Source organism: Propithecus coquereli, unplaced genomic scaffold (genome assembly GCF_000956105.1).
Source record: "Propithecus coquereli isolate 6110/MARCELLA unplaced genomic scaffold, Pcoq_1.0 Scaffold95, whole genome shotgun sequence".
NCBI classification, from domain to species: Eukaryota; Metazoa; Chordata; class Mammalia; order Primates; family Indriidae; genus Propithecus; species Propithecus coquereli.
In genome coordinates, this window is record NW_012155840.1 from 6,399,318 (window position 1) to 6,411,556 (window position 12,239).

The 12,239-nt window shown below is 34.2% G+C and overlaps 1 protein-coding gene across 1 annotated transcript in view; it reads left to right on the plus strand.

Annotated features, from left to right (window-relative positions):
• DENND4C (DENN/MADD domain containing 4C) overlaps positions 1–12,239 on the plus strand; it is a 103,242-nt gene that overhangs the window by 46,900 nt on the left and 44,103 nt on the right. Inside the window, exons 11-15 of the mRNA XM_012665047.1 lie at positions 6,375–6,475; positions 6,807–7,025; positions 9,983–10,128; positions 11,518–11,553; positions 11,640–11,770. Of these exons, the coding sequence (XP_012520501.1) occupies positions 6,375–6,475; positions 6,807–7,025; positions 9,983–10,128; positions 11,518–11,553; positions 11,640–11,770 (633 nt within the window). The remainder of the gene's footprint in view (positions 1–6,374; positions 6,476–6,806; positions 7,026–9,982; positions 10,129–11,517; positions 11,554–11,639; positions 11,771–12,239) is intronic.

Consider the following 12,239-nt stretch of genomic DNA (forward strand, 5'->3'; position numbering starts at 1 on the left):
TATATTTAGTTGTCCAGCTAATTTCTTTCTATTATTTTGGTAGAGACGGGGTCTGGCTCTTGCTCAGGCTGATCTCGAACTCCTCACCTCAAGCAATCCTCCCAGAGTGCTAGGATTACAGGCATGAGCCACCACGCCTGGCCTATCCTGGTTATTCTTAAAGTTGTAGGGTTTTACCTCTCTCATTTAGTTCTTTTATTCAACTAAACTTGCTATTAGTGTATGGTGCGACATAGAGATACCGTCTTTTTCCCACATGGATAAACAATTGTCATACAGACTGTTTAGTGAATAGTCAGTTCACCTGTTCCCTACTAGTCTTCAGTGTCAACCCCATTACATATCAATTTCCATGTTTGTGCGGGTATGTATCTGGGTTTGTTATTCTGTTCCTTTGATCTGTGTCAACCTCTTACCTGTATTACACCATCTTAATGACTTTAAAATTAAGTTGTCTACGACTGTGGTCCCCAACCTGGGACCATACTAGTACTGGTCCGTGGCCCGTTAGGAACCAGGCCACGCAGCAGGAGGTGAGCGGCAGGTGAGCAAGTGAAGCTTCATCTGTATTTATGGCTGCTCCCCATTGCTAGCATCACCCCTGAGCTCCACTTCCTGTCAGATCAGTGGCGGCATTAGATTCTGCATTATGGTGAGTTGTATAATTATTTCATTATGTATTACAATGTAATAATAATAGAAATAAAGTGCTCAGTAAATGTAATGTGCTTGAATCATCCCGAAACCATTCTAACACCCCACACCCTCCAAATCTCTGGAAAAATTGCCTTCCATGAAACCGGTCCTTGGTGCAGAAAAGGTTGGGGACCACTGGTCTGCAACATGGATAAACCTTGAAAACATTATTCTAAAAGGCCTTATATTATATGATTCCATTTATATGAAATGTCCAAAATAGGCAAATCTGTAGAGGCATAAAGTGGATTAGTGGTTTGCCTTGGCATGGGGGAGATGGCAGTATTGGGGGTTAGGGGTATGGGATTTCTTTTTGAGGTGATGATAATATTTTAAAATTGATTGTAGTGGTTGTTACACAGCTCTGTGAATTGAATAAAAAGTATTGAATTGCATACTTCAAATTAGTAAGTTGCATGGCCTGTGAATTATATCCCAATAAAGCTTTTTTAAAAAATAAGCCGTGGTATAAGTTGGCAAGTCCCTTTACCCCTATTCTTTAAAATCGTTTTTGCCTATAATTGGTCTTTTGCATTTCCATATAAATTTTAATACCATCTTGTTAAGCTTCACACAAAATTATGTGGTGATTTTGGTTAGAATTCTGTTGAGTTTGTAGATCAATTTAGAGGCAGATGACATCTTTTTGACATAAAGTGTCCCTACCCATCAATGTGGTATTTCATTTCATTAATCTTTTAAAAGTTTTTCAATAAACTTTGTGTTTCTCTAAAAAGATCGTGTACATATTTTGCTAGATTTATTTATTCCTAAGTACCTTATGGTTTTTATTGCTACTATAAGTGGTGCTTTTTTTCTTTTTGACACAGAGTCTGGCTCTGTTGTCTGGGCTAGAGTGCTGTGGCTTCAGCCTAGCTCATAGCAACCTCAAACTCCTGGGCTCCAGCAATCCTCCTGCCTCAGCCTCCCAAGTAGTTGGGACCAGAGGCGCTTGCCACCATGCCTGGCTAATTTTTTATTTCTATTTTTAGTTGCCTATCTAATTTTTTCTATTTTTAGTAAAGACAGAGTCTTGCTCTTGCTCAGGCTGGTCTCAAACTCTTGAGGTCAAGGGATCCTCCCGCCTCAGCCTCCCAGAGTACTAGGATTACAGGCATGAGCACTTACCCAGCCTATAAGTGGTATTTTAAATTATATTTTCTACTTGTCAGTTGCTGGGGTATAGAAATGTGTTGATTTTGATGAGTAGTCTTATATCTAGCAATTTAGTTGAATTCTCTTATTTTTAATTTGTAGATTCTCTTCAATTTTCTGCGTGTAAACAATAACATCATCTACCATTCTTATATATTTTTAAATTTTTTGTCTTAATTCTCTGGCTAGGATTGCTAAGTGTAATCAGGAATAGAAGTTGTGATAGCTGGTATCTTGTCTTGTTCTTAATTTCAAAGGGAATGCTTTGAGCAGTTTATCATTAAGTATGATTACTGCTTTAGAACACGGATTAACATCTGGCCCAAGGCCTATTTTTGTAAATAAAGTTTTATTGGAACACAGCTACACTCATTCACTTACCTATGTGGTGCATGACTGCTTTCATGCTATAACAGCACATTTGAGTAGTTGTGACAGAGACAATATGGTCCTCAAAGCCTAAAATATTTACTATGTGGCCTTTTATAGTAAAAGTGTGCCAGCTTCTGCTCTGTGGTGTTGATTGCTTAATAATAAATTAAGGAAGTTAGGTAGGTTTTCACCCATTCCCTCCTCTCCCATTCCCGCTGTTTAATTTCCATCAAGTTATATTTCCCCTATGCATATGTGTGCTCATCGGTCAGTTCCAATTTAATAGGGAGTACCTACCTAACGGGTATAATGAACACTACCTGGGTGATGGGAACACTTACACCCTGACTCAAGCATTACAAAATCGATCCATGTAACCAAAAAAATTGGTACCCCCCCCTTATACTTTGAAATAAAAGTAAATAAATAAAGGAAGTTACCTTCTGCTCTAGATCATTAAGAGGCTTTTTAAAATCATAAATAATTATTGAATTTTATAAATGCCTTTTGTACAACAATTGAGATGGGCATTTTGTGGTTTACTTTATGTGTGGTAGATTACATTAAAAAATCAATTAGTAGTGAACAATCCTTGTATTCCTTAAATAAACACCATCATAGTGGATAAAATTTGCTAAGAATTTAAGATGATTACCTTGATGTTCATAAGTGATATTGGCCTGATATATAGCTTTAGTTGCAGCCCATATTTTATATATAATGCTTTCATTTTTATAGAGTTTTAAATATTCTTTATTTCTATCAAAATTTTTTATTTGACTCATGGATTATTTAAAAGTGTGTTTTTGAATTTCCAAAGTTTTGTTTTGTTCTTAAATGCTAACTCAGTTGAATTGTGATCAATGTTACTGACTCTGATATTTGTTGAGATTTGCTGTAGAGCCAAGTATATGATCAGTTTTTGTAAATATGCCATGTGAAAGAGTCCCTAGAAATTGACAAAAGATCAATAATCTGATAGAAAAATAGGCAGATTATGAAGTCTTTTCACAGAAAAGTAAAAATTATGCTTAAGCACCTCATTCATTATAAGAGAAATGCTACATCAGTTTTACACTTACAGACTACTTTTTCACTTTTGAGATTTGCCCAAAAAATGCAAAATGAAATGCTTAGTACTATATTATTACTTTGAGGCTGTAGGGAAATGAACAGTCTTTTACATTCATTGCAGTATGAGTAGAGTATACATGATTGCAACCTCTGTGGAGGGTATTTGGCAATATTTGTCAGCATTACAAATGTATGTGTTCTTTAGCAATTCCATTCCTAGAAATTTATCCTAATGTTTTATTTTGCATGAAATTATGTTTGTTCAAAATAGAAAAAAAATCCAGATGTCCCAGACTTGTTTTATGGTATGTCCATACAATGCAGTACTATTGTAAACAATGAGGATGCTTTCTATGTTGGGAAAGATCCCAAATTATATATCGTTAAATGAAAAAATCAAGGTCTATAATTGTGTGTTATAGTGTGCTGCTTTGTGCAAAAGAAAAGGCAGGGGATAATTATATATACTTGTATTTGCTAGTTTTGAAATAACGAAATATTAAAAATATGCACAAGAAACTAGTGTTAGCTTTTGGGGGAGTGAGGGAGCTGAGCAAATGAGGAACAAGGGTATGTGTATATGTTTTTAAGTTATTCTTGAGCTATAAGATCATACTAAATACTAAAAATTTCTGGTGGGATGGTGGGTTTTTCAATTGTATTTATAGCTATTTGGACATTGCTTTATATACTTAAGCCTGTGTTATAAGGTACACTCAAGTTCAAATTTGTTCTATTCAGCTAAATGAATACTATCATGTACTTTTTAAAAAAAATTTCTAGTGCTCTTTGTGTTAGTCTGTGTTTTTCTTCTGACATTAATATGTATATATTTGGTATGTCCTTTCTGTCCTTTTTAATTTCAAATTTTATGTATATACTATATAACAGGCATTAAAAATCTAATCGGACATTTGTCTTTTAATTAAAAATCCATTCTTTTGCATGCGTTGTTATGTAATTGGACATTTATCTTTCTTATTCTGTACTTTCTATTCTGCTTTTTCAGTACTATTTTTCTTTTTTCTCTTTTGGATTCAATAAATTACTCTATTTTTCCTTTCTACTTACCTAAATGTTATAATGTGTGTGTGTGTGTGTGTGTGTGTGTGTGTGTGTGTGTGTGTGTAGATCTATATAATTTTATATCCCTTTAATGGGCCCCCTTACTATTTTAATATGGATACTTAAAGCTTAAAATTAACATTTTACCCTCCAGTAGAGTTTAAAATACTTTAACAAAGACTTTAGTTGGCAACATCTCTTTACTTTTATTGGTACAAACACAATGACTTTTTACAATTGATAGTTTTTTAAATTAGATCAAATGCAGTTTATCAACTCACAACAGCCCTGTATATTAGGTACATTATTATCCCATTTTGCAGATAAGACAATTGAGTAACAGACTAGTTAAGTGATTGATACAAAGTCACACAGGTAGTAAATGTTAGGGCCAAACTGATGATAATCCAGACAGTATTGACAATGTTTAATTTGGGGAGAGGTGTTAAAAGATAGCACTAAAATATGAGACGTGATTACGTAAAATGAGAGAAGATCAGAATTAAACTTGACATTCTATCACTTTTAAAACATGTTACAGTTTCAGAGATGTTAAAATAAGTGCCTTTTAACAGTACTTGGCACACAGAAAGTATTAGCTCTTTTATTAGTCAGTTGTCCTTCCAGAGAGGATATTATATTTCCTTCTCTGCTGGTGGCATTACCAGCCAGGGAACACTTGAAGTTAATTATTTTGACTTGGAGTTTCTTGGACCCTGCTGATAGTACACAGTCAAACCCTAAACCCATTAGGCAGTCTCTTGTAATGAATTCTCAGAGGAGATCCATGCCATTCCACCCTCCAGTCAAAATCCAAGCTGAGCCAACCTTTCAAGGGTCCCGGTTTAAATTTGGAGGTCTCAGTTCTAACACCCTGCTTGGTGAGACCAAGACTTTGTCTCCTGTTTTTCTAGAAGCCTTTGAAATCCAGAGCTCTGTGTTAATCCTCAGGGCAGATTGGCCTTCATGTTGCTCTGGATTTTCATTCCCTGAAGTTCTCTGAGTTTCTCTCCAGCCGAGCTATGAATTTAAAGGAATGTTTGTTATACTTGATGATAACTTTTTAAGAAGAAGGCCTTTTGGGCAGTTGTGTCCAATATATTTTGTATTCTTGGAACATAAAATTCTGGAAACCTAGCTTGTAGCAATACCTCTTAAAATGGCATCTCTGTGTCTTTGGTTTTTAGTGCTTTATGATCACAGATTATATTAAATAATAGTGTTGTGATTTATTTATTTTTTAACCACTATAAGGGCCAAATAAATGTACTTTTAATCCTTACTTAAATTGCATTCCTTCTGTTTGGGCACAGAGTATTTTAGAAGCCTACCAATAGGTAGTTCGAAGTCTCAAGTCAATTAGTTTTGACACTTAAAATGTAATAATTCTAAAATATAACTTTTTTTTTTTTTTTTGCAGAGTCTTGCTTTGTTGTTTGCCTGGGCTAGAGTGCTGTGGCGTCATCCTAGCTCACAGCAACCTCAGACTCCTGGGCTCAAGCGATCCTCCTGCGTCAGCCTCTCGGGTAGCTGGGACTACAGGCATGCGCCACCATACCCGGCTAATTTTTTTTCTATATATTTTTAGCTGTCCAACTAATTTCTTTCTATTTTTTTGGTAGAGACGGGGTCTCGCTCTTACTCAGGTTGGTCTCAAACTCCTGAGCTCAAACAATCCACCCGCCTCGGCCTCCCAGAGTGCTAGGATTACAGGCGTGAGCCACCGTGCCCGGCCTAAAATATAACTTTTGAAACTATACTTCAGTGTTGTATTCCTGACTCCAACATTGAAAACTGTGCTGGAGAGTTAGAATGAGATGACCAAATTTGACTGAGCTTGATTGAAATGAAAAGAGAACTTCCTTGAAACCACTTATTCAAATTACCCATATCAATTGTAACTACAGTGAAAACATCCTTTCCACTTTCTTTTTTATTTTGACATAAAAATTTTGTTTAGTAAAAGCAGATTATGAATAACAGATTTTATTAATTTTGTTCTTATTTAATAGATCAGATGAAAAGAAGAACATGAACTGGAAACAGCTTCCCAAAAAGCCATGCAAAAGTCTACTTAGTGCCTTAAAGAAATTGTATCCTCAACTATCTTCAGGTAAATATGAAGAAAAAGGAATATTATTAATGAAAGATTGTATATGACAAAATTCTTCTTAAATTTAAACATAATTTTGGTCTACTTAAAAAGACTCATTACTTAACAAAATTCTAGTAATAAGTCAATATTGTTCATGATTTTTTGAACATATTTTCTGTGCCCTGCCTGCTTGAGCCTCCCTGCTAGTTTCTGTCAGTGATCTCTTTATGTAAATGGAGAGAGGAATTTCAAGAAGTCATGGGCTTTATTTTGGTTATTTCCTTAATCGATCAATCATTTTAGATATTACTTTATATATTAATGCTATTCTCTGTATTTACTTCGTCAGTTCACCGAAAAACTCAAGAAGGCTCAGCAATTGAGATGACTCCAATTGAAGCAGATTTCTCCTGGCAAAAGAAGATGACACAACTTGAGATGGAAATTCAAGAGGCATTTTTGCGCTTTATGGCATCTATTTTAAAAGGATATAGAACATATCTCAGACCAATCACAGAGGCTCCTTCAAATAAAGCCACAGCTGCTGATTCATTGTTTGACCGACAGGGTGAGAAGCATTGAAAATATAATTTCTTTTTATTGAAGTGAAAAATATTTTCTATTTGATACTACTACCAAGAAATATTTATATTTAAGGAATTCATATTAATTAACTTACATGTATTTATAACCTAGCTCTATGAACAGAAACATGTTGCTAGCATTTATCTTCCCTGTGTGTTTGTCTTGTGTCCGTATTTCCTTTTCTTGCAAGGACACCAGTTTTATTGGATTAAGGCTCACCCTAATGACCTCATTTGAACTTAATTACCTCTTTAATTACTCTATCTCCAAATAGTTACATTCTGAGGTACGAGGAGTTAGGACTTTAACATATGAATTTTGGGGGGACACAATTCAGCTCATAAGAGCATGTTTGGGAATAAAGATTAAATGGTACAATTTGACCAGAGTGATGAGCTTTAGCAGTGTTGTGGAAAATAAGGCTGAAAATAAGATTAGGGCTCAGATTGTGGGTAGCCTTAAATGTCAGACTATGAATTTTCCTAATGGGCAATAGTGGGACATTAATTAATTAATTAATTCTCTCTCTCTCTCTCTCTCTCTGAAATAAACTAAAAGGAATTTAGAAAGATATTTACCAATTTTCTGAGGCCTAAGGTTTTTGTTGTAAACAGGACAGCATTTGGTCTATTAGGGGATACAAACATTAGATAATAAAATAATACAAACACTAGTTACATTTTAATAAGTGTTGTGAAGGAAAGTATTGGTTACAGTGAGAGTGCTAGCAAGGTCAGAGAAATGTTCCTTGAAGAAATAACAACTAAGCTTGGGCCTAAAAAAGGAATTATGTAGGGGTTTGAGGTCAGCTTTTTATTAGGGATACTTTCACAAACAAAAAATATAGAATAATATAATGTACCATCATATAGCCATCTACCAACTTCATCATTTTTGTTTCATTTACCTTTAATTTACCCATTTTTTAAAAAGTATTTTAAACCAAATTCCAAACAGGATATCATTTTTTCCATAAATTGTTGTTTTTCCTTTAGAATTTCCTGGATGTTATTTGGTTTTGGCTTTTTGGCTGATTGTATCCTTATGTTGTTATTTAACATTTCTTCTATCATCTTTATTTTTTATAAACTTGTGGTGAGACCGAGAGCTGCACTGTCCAGTAGTAATACAATGTAAACCACATATAATTTTAAATTCCTTAGTAGCCACAATAAAAAAAAATAGGAAGTAGGGGAAATTAATATTAACAATGTATTTTCTCTAATATATTCAAAACAATAGAATTTTGGATGTAATTAAATTTTAAAAATTATTAATGAAGTCTTTTACATTCTTTTTTTCACACTAAGTCTTTGAAATCTGTCATGTATGTTATAGTTAACAGCATATCTCAGTTTGGATCAGTTACATTTCAAGTCCTGAATTGCCACATATGGATAGTGGTTACTGAATTAAACAGTGCAGATCTAGAGGCTTGATTAGATTCAGGTTCAGTTCTCTTGGCAAGCAGTACCAAAACACACGGTGCTCACTACTACCTATTGCATCGTACTGAGAGGCACATTCATGTCTGGCTGTCCCACTTTTTAGAGCTCCTAGGTTTAAGTGTTATCAGCTTCACTCATTCATTCATTATAGTTTCCCCATCAGCCTTTCACTTAATTGTTTTAGCAGCCTTTGCTGATAATTGCCTAGATTCATTAGAAGAAAGAAAAAAACCTTTTTATTATTACTGTGGAAAATAATTTATTTCTATTTTATTTAAGCCTTTCTCTACTAAGTAGTATCTCGAAGGGATGGGGATGAGGACCACAGCATGTGGAACACCCCGAGGCATCAAAGAAAGGCTGGCGAGAAAAGTGTCTCAAAAACTATGCTTGAAAAGGGGGTGTTAGCCATATTATGCAAGATCTTTTAGGATCAGTAATAGTTTCAGTCTTTATCCTAAGAGTAATTGAAAGCCTGTGAAGGATATTTAAGTAAGCAATAGGATCAGATTTGTATTTTTAAAAAATCACCCTAGGCTGGGCGCGGTGGCTCACGCCTGTAATCCTACCACTCTGGGAGGCCAAGGCGGGCAGATTGTTTGAGCTCAGGAGTTCGAAACCAGCCTGAGCAAGAGTGAGACCCCGTCTCTACTATAAATGCAAAGAAATTAATCGGACAACTAAAAATATATAGAAAAAATTAGCCGGGCATGGTGGCACATGCCTGTAGTCCCAGCTACTCGGGAGGCTGAGGCAGGAGGATCGCTTGAGCCCAGGAGTTTGAGGTTGCTGTGAGCTAGGATGATGCCACGGCACTCTAGCCCGGGCAACACAGTGAGACTGTCTCAAAAAAAAAAAAAAAAGTATGCCCAGTATCAGAGTGAGCTGTAGGACTAGAGGTTCCTCATAGGGAATCTGGATTTCAGTGACAAGGTTAATGGTTTAAGTTGTTTTTTTGTTTTGTTTTGTTTTTTTTTGTGGTTGAATTATGCAGAAGGAGCTATATGTGGTTACTACAGATTAAGCATTCCTAATCTGAAAATCTGAAATCCAAAATGTTCCAAAATTTGAAACTTTTAGAGTGTTGACGTGATGCCATAAATGGTAAATTCCACACATAGGTACTTGACATGAACTTTGTTTCATGCACACAGTTATTTAAAATATTAAATGAAATTACCTTCAGGCTATGTGTATAAGGTATATATAAAACATAAACGGATTTCCTGTTTGGACTTGGGTCCCATCCCCAAGATATCTTATTATATATATGTAAATATTTCAAAATCTGAAAAAAATCTAATATCTGATACTTTTGGTCCCAAGCATTTTCGATAAGGGATACTCAACCTGTAGAAGCTCCTATAAATATGAATATATATAAAGAGAATGTAATGTAGATAAACTACAAGTTTAAAATAGTGTTTACTATTAAAATAACATCTAGTTCCATTTTAAAATTTGAACTTAATTGTAATTTTGTTCTCTTTAGGATTTTTAAAAAGCCGAGATCGTGCCTATACAAAATTCTATACCCTTTTATCCAAAACACAGATTTTTATTCGTTTCATTGAAGAATGCAGTTTTGTAAGTGATAAAGATACTGGATTGGCATTTTTTGATGACTGCATAGAAAAGGTAAAAGTTTGTCCTATATACCAATGTTAAGAAAAACCAACGTTAAAAAAATGTTTGGCTTACCTATACGATTGTCAGTATTATTGTTAGCCCAAAGTCATCTGAGGAAGGCAATATAGGCATATTGTGTGTTTGTGTTATGGATTCTGGGCTTAATATAAGAATCTATTTTTTTTTTGTAGTATCAAGTTTTTACACATATAGCTTATTTTTCTCTTTGATTCTTTGGTTTTATAGCTATTAAGTACTAAGGCTATTTCATAGTTTAAGATTTAGGTTTTTTTAATTAAAAAATTTAGTTTTATGGGTAGTAGAAGTCCTCTGTTCTTTTGTTTTAATGTCTTTCCAAATGCTTTTGCTAATATTTTTTTTGCCCCAGTGGAGGATATTTGGAAATATATTAAATTTTAAAGCTTTCCCCTACCCATTATAAGGAAATTTTATTCTTGACAGTGATGACTCAGTTATATATTTTTTCTCATTTTTAATAGGATTTTTTGCTAAGTAGATCTTAGGGCCAATTGTTTATATAAACCATATATTATAGAAAATTTGAGATTGTATCCAAAAAAGAATATTATGACATTTTAATTTTTATGGGCACCTAATGATTCATGTGCCTCAGAAGACTTGAATAATTTTCTCCCATTCTATCAGTGTGATCTAAAACTCCAGTGATGTAATTATTGACAAAACTGTTCAACATTTTTGAATAGTTTTTTAAATAAAATTGATACCTCGGTGTGGTGGCTCATGCCTGTAATCCTAACACTTTGGGAGGCCAAGGCGGGAGGATCACTTGAGGCCAGGAGTCTGAGACCAGCCTGGGCAACATAGCAAAACACTGTCTCTCTAAAAAAAAAAAGAAAAAATTAGCCAAGCATGGTGACATGTGCCTATAGTCCCAGCTACTAGAGAGGCTAAGGCAGGAGGCTCTCTTGAGCCCATAAGTTGGAGATTACAGTGAGCTATGGTCACGCCACTGCACTCCAGCCTGGGCAACAGAGCGAGACTCTGTCTCTTAAAAAATAATTGATATTCTAACATCTTCCAGTTAGATAGGAAGCTTAGATGATGTCAATCATGAATGCCAGGGTTTAATAATGAAATTTTTTATTTGAAAAGCCAGATTCTCCTGTGATTGGCCATCTTTTGTTTGTAAATAAAGTTTATGAGATAACTAATCAAAATAAATTGTTTTCTATCCTAATAGCCATAAGTGAAATATACTCTATCTTAAGAGTAGAGGACCTAAAAATACATTGTGAAATGTTTTATATCTACCGGTGTTAAAAAAGGATGGTTTTTTTCTAAATCAGAATTTAAGATAAAAATCTCTATTAAATTCATAGTGGACATTTTCATTAAGAATCTCTTCTTTTTTTCTAGTTGTTTCCTGATAAAGGCACAGAGAAAACAGATAAGGTATTTTTTCTTAAACTCAAGTATTGAAATTTCAGAATCAGATTTTGCTTATGTGCAAATTAATTGGAGAAAATATTTATTTTCAGGTTGATTTTGATTCAACAGAAGATACCAAATTGATAGAACTAGATGATTCACAGAAAAGTGAGCACACTGTATTTATAATGCCACCAGAGCCACCTCCTGACGATGGAAAGGACCTGTCACCAAAGTACAGGTAGCAGGAATTTTTTTAAAAGCTGTTTGGGCACGGTCTTATAGTTTATTTTTTGATTTTTTTTCTTGCGATTATTAGAAATGTACTTTAGTTATTTGTGGATGTCCTTTTCAATATTAATTTAGTGAACTAATGGAGATGATAATTTTATGGAGATTCCACCAGGTATTATAATTTAGAATTGGATGACCTTATTAGAAGGAAAGACAGATGTTGATTATTATTTACCTTGATGTTTAATTATATTTTAATCTTTAAAAGTTTCAGTTAGAAGAAGAAAAAAATTACTTTTATGAAGTTCCCCTCTCCCTTTGGATATTTTCTTATTAAAACAAAAACTGTGAAATTCTTATGAGTTAGTAAGATACCAGAGAAAACTTCAAGTAGAGGGCCAGGAATCATTCTTTATTAAAATAAAGAATAGGATTTGGATGTGAATCTTTTAAGAAATTAGAATGGATTGATTGTT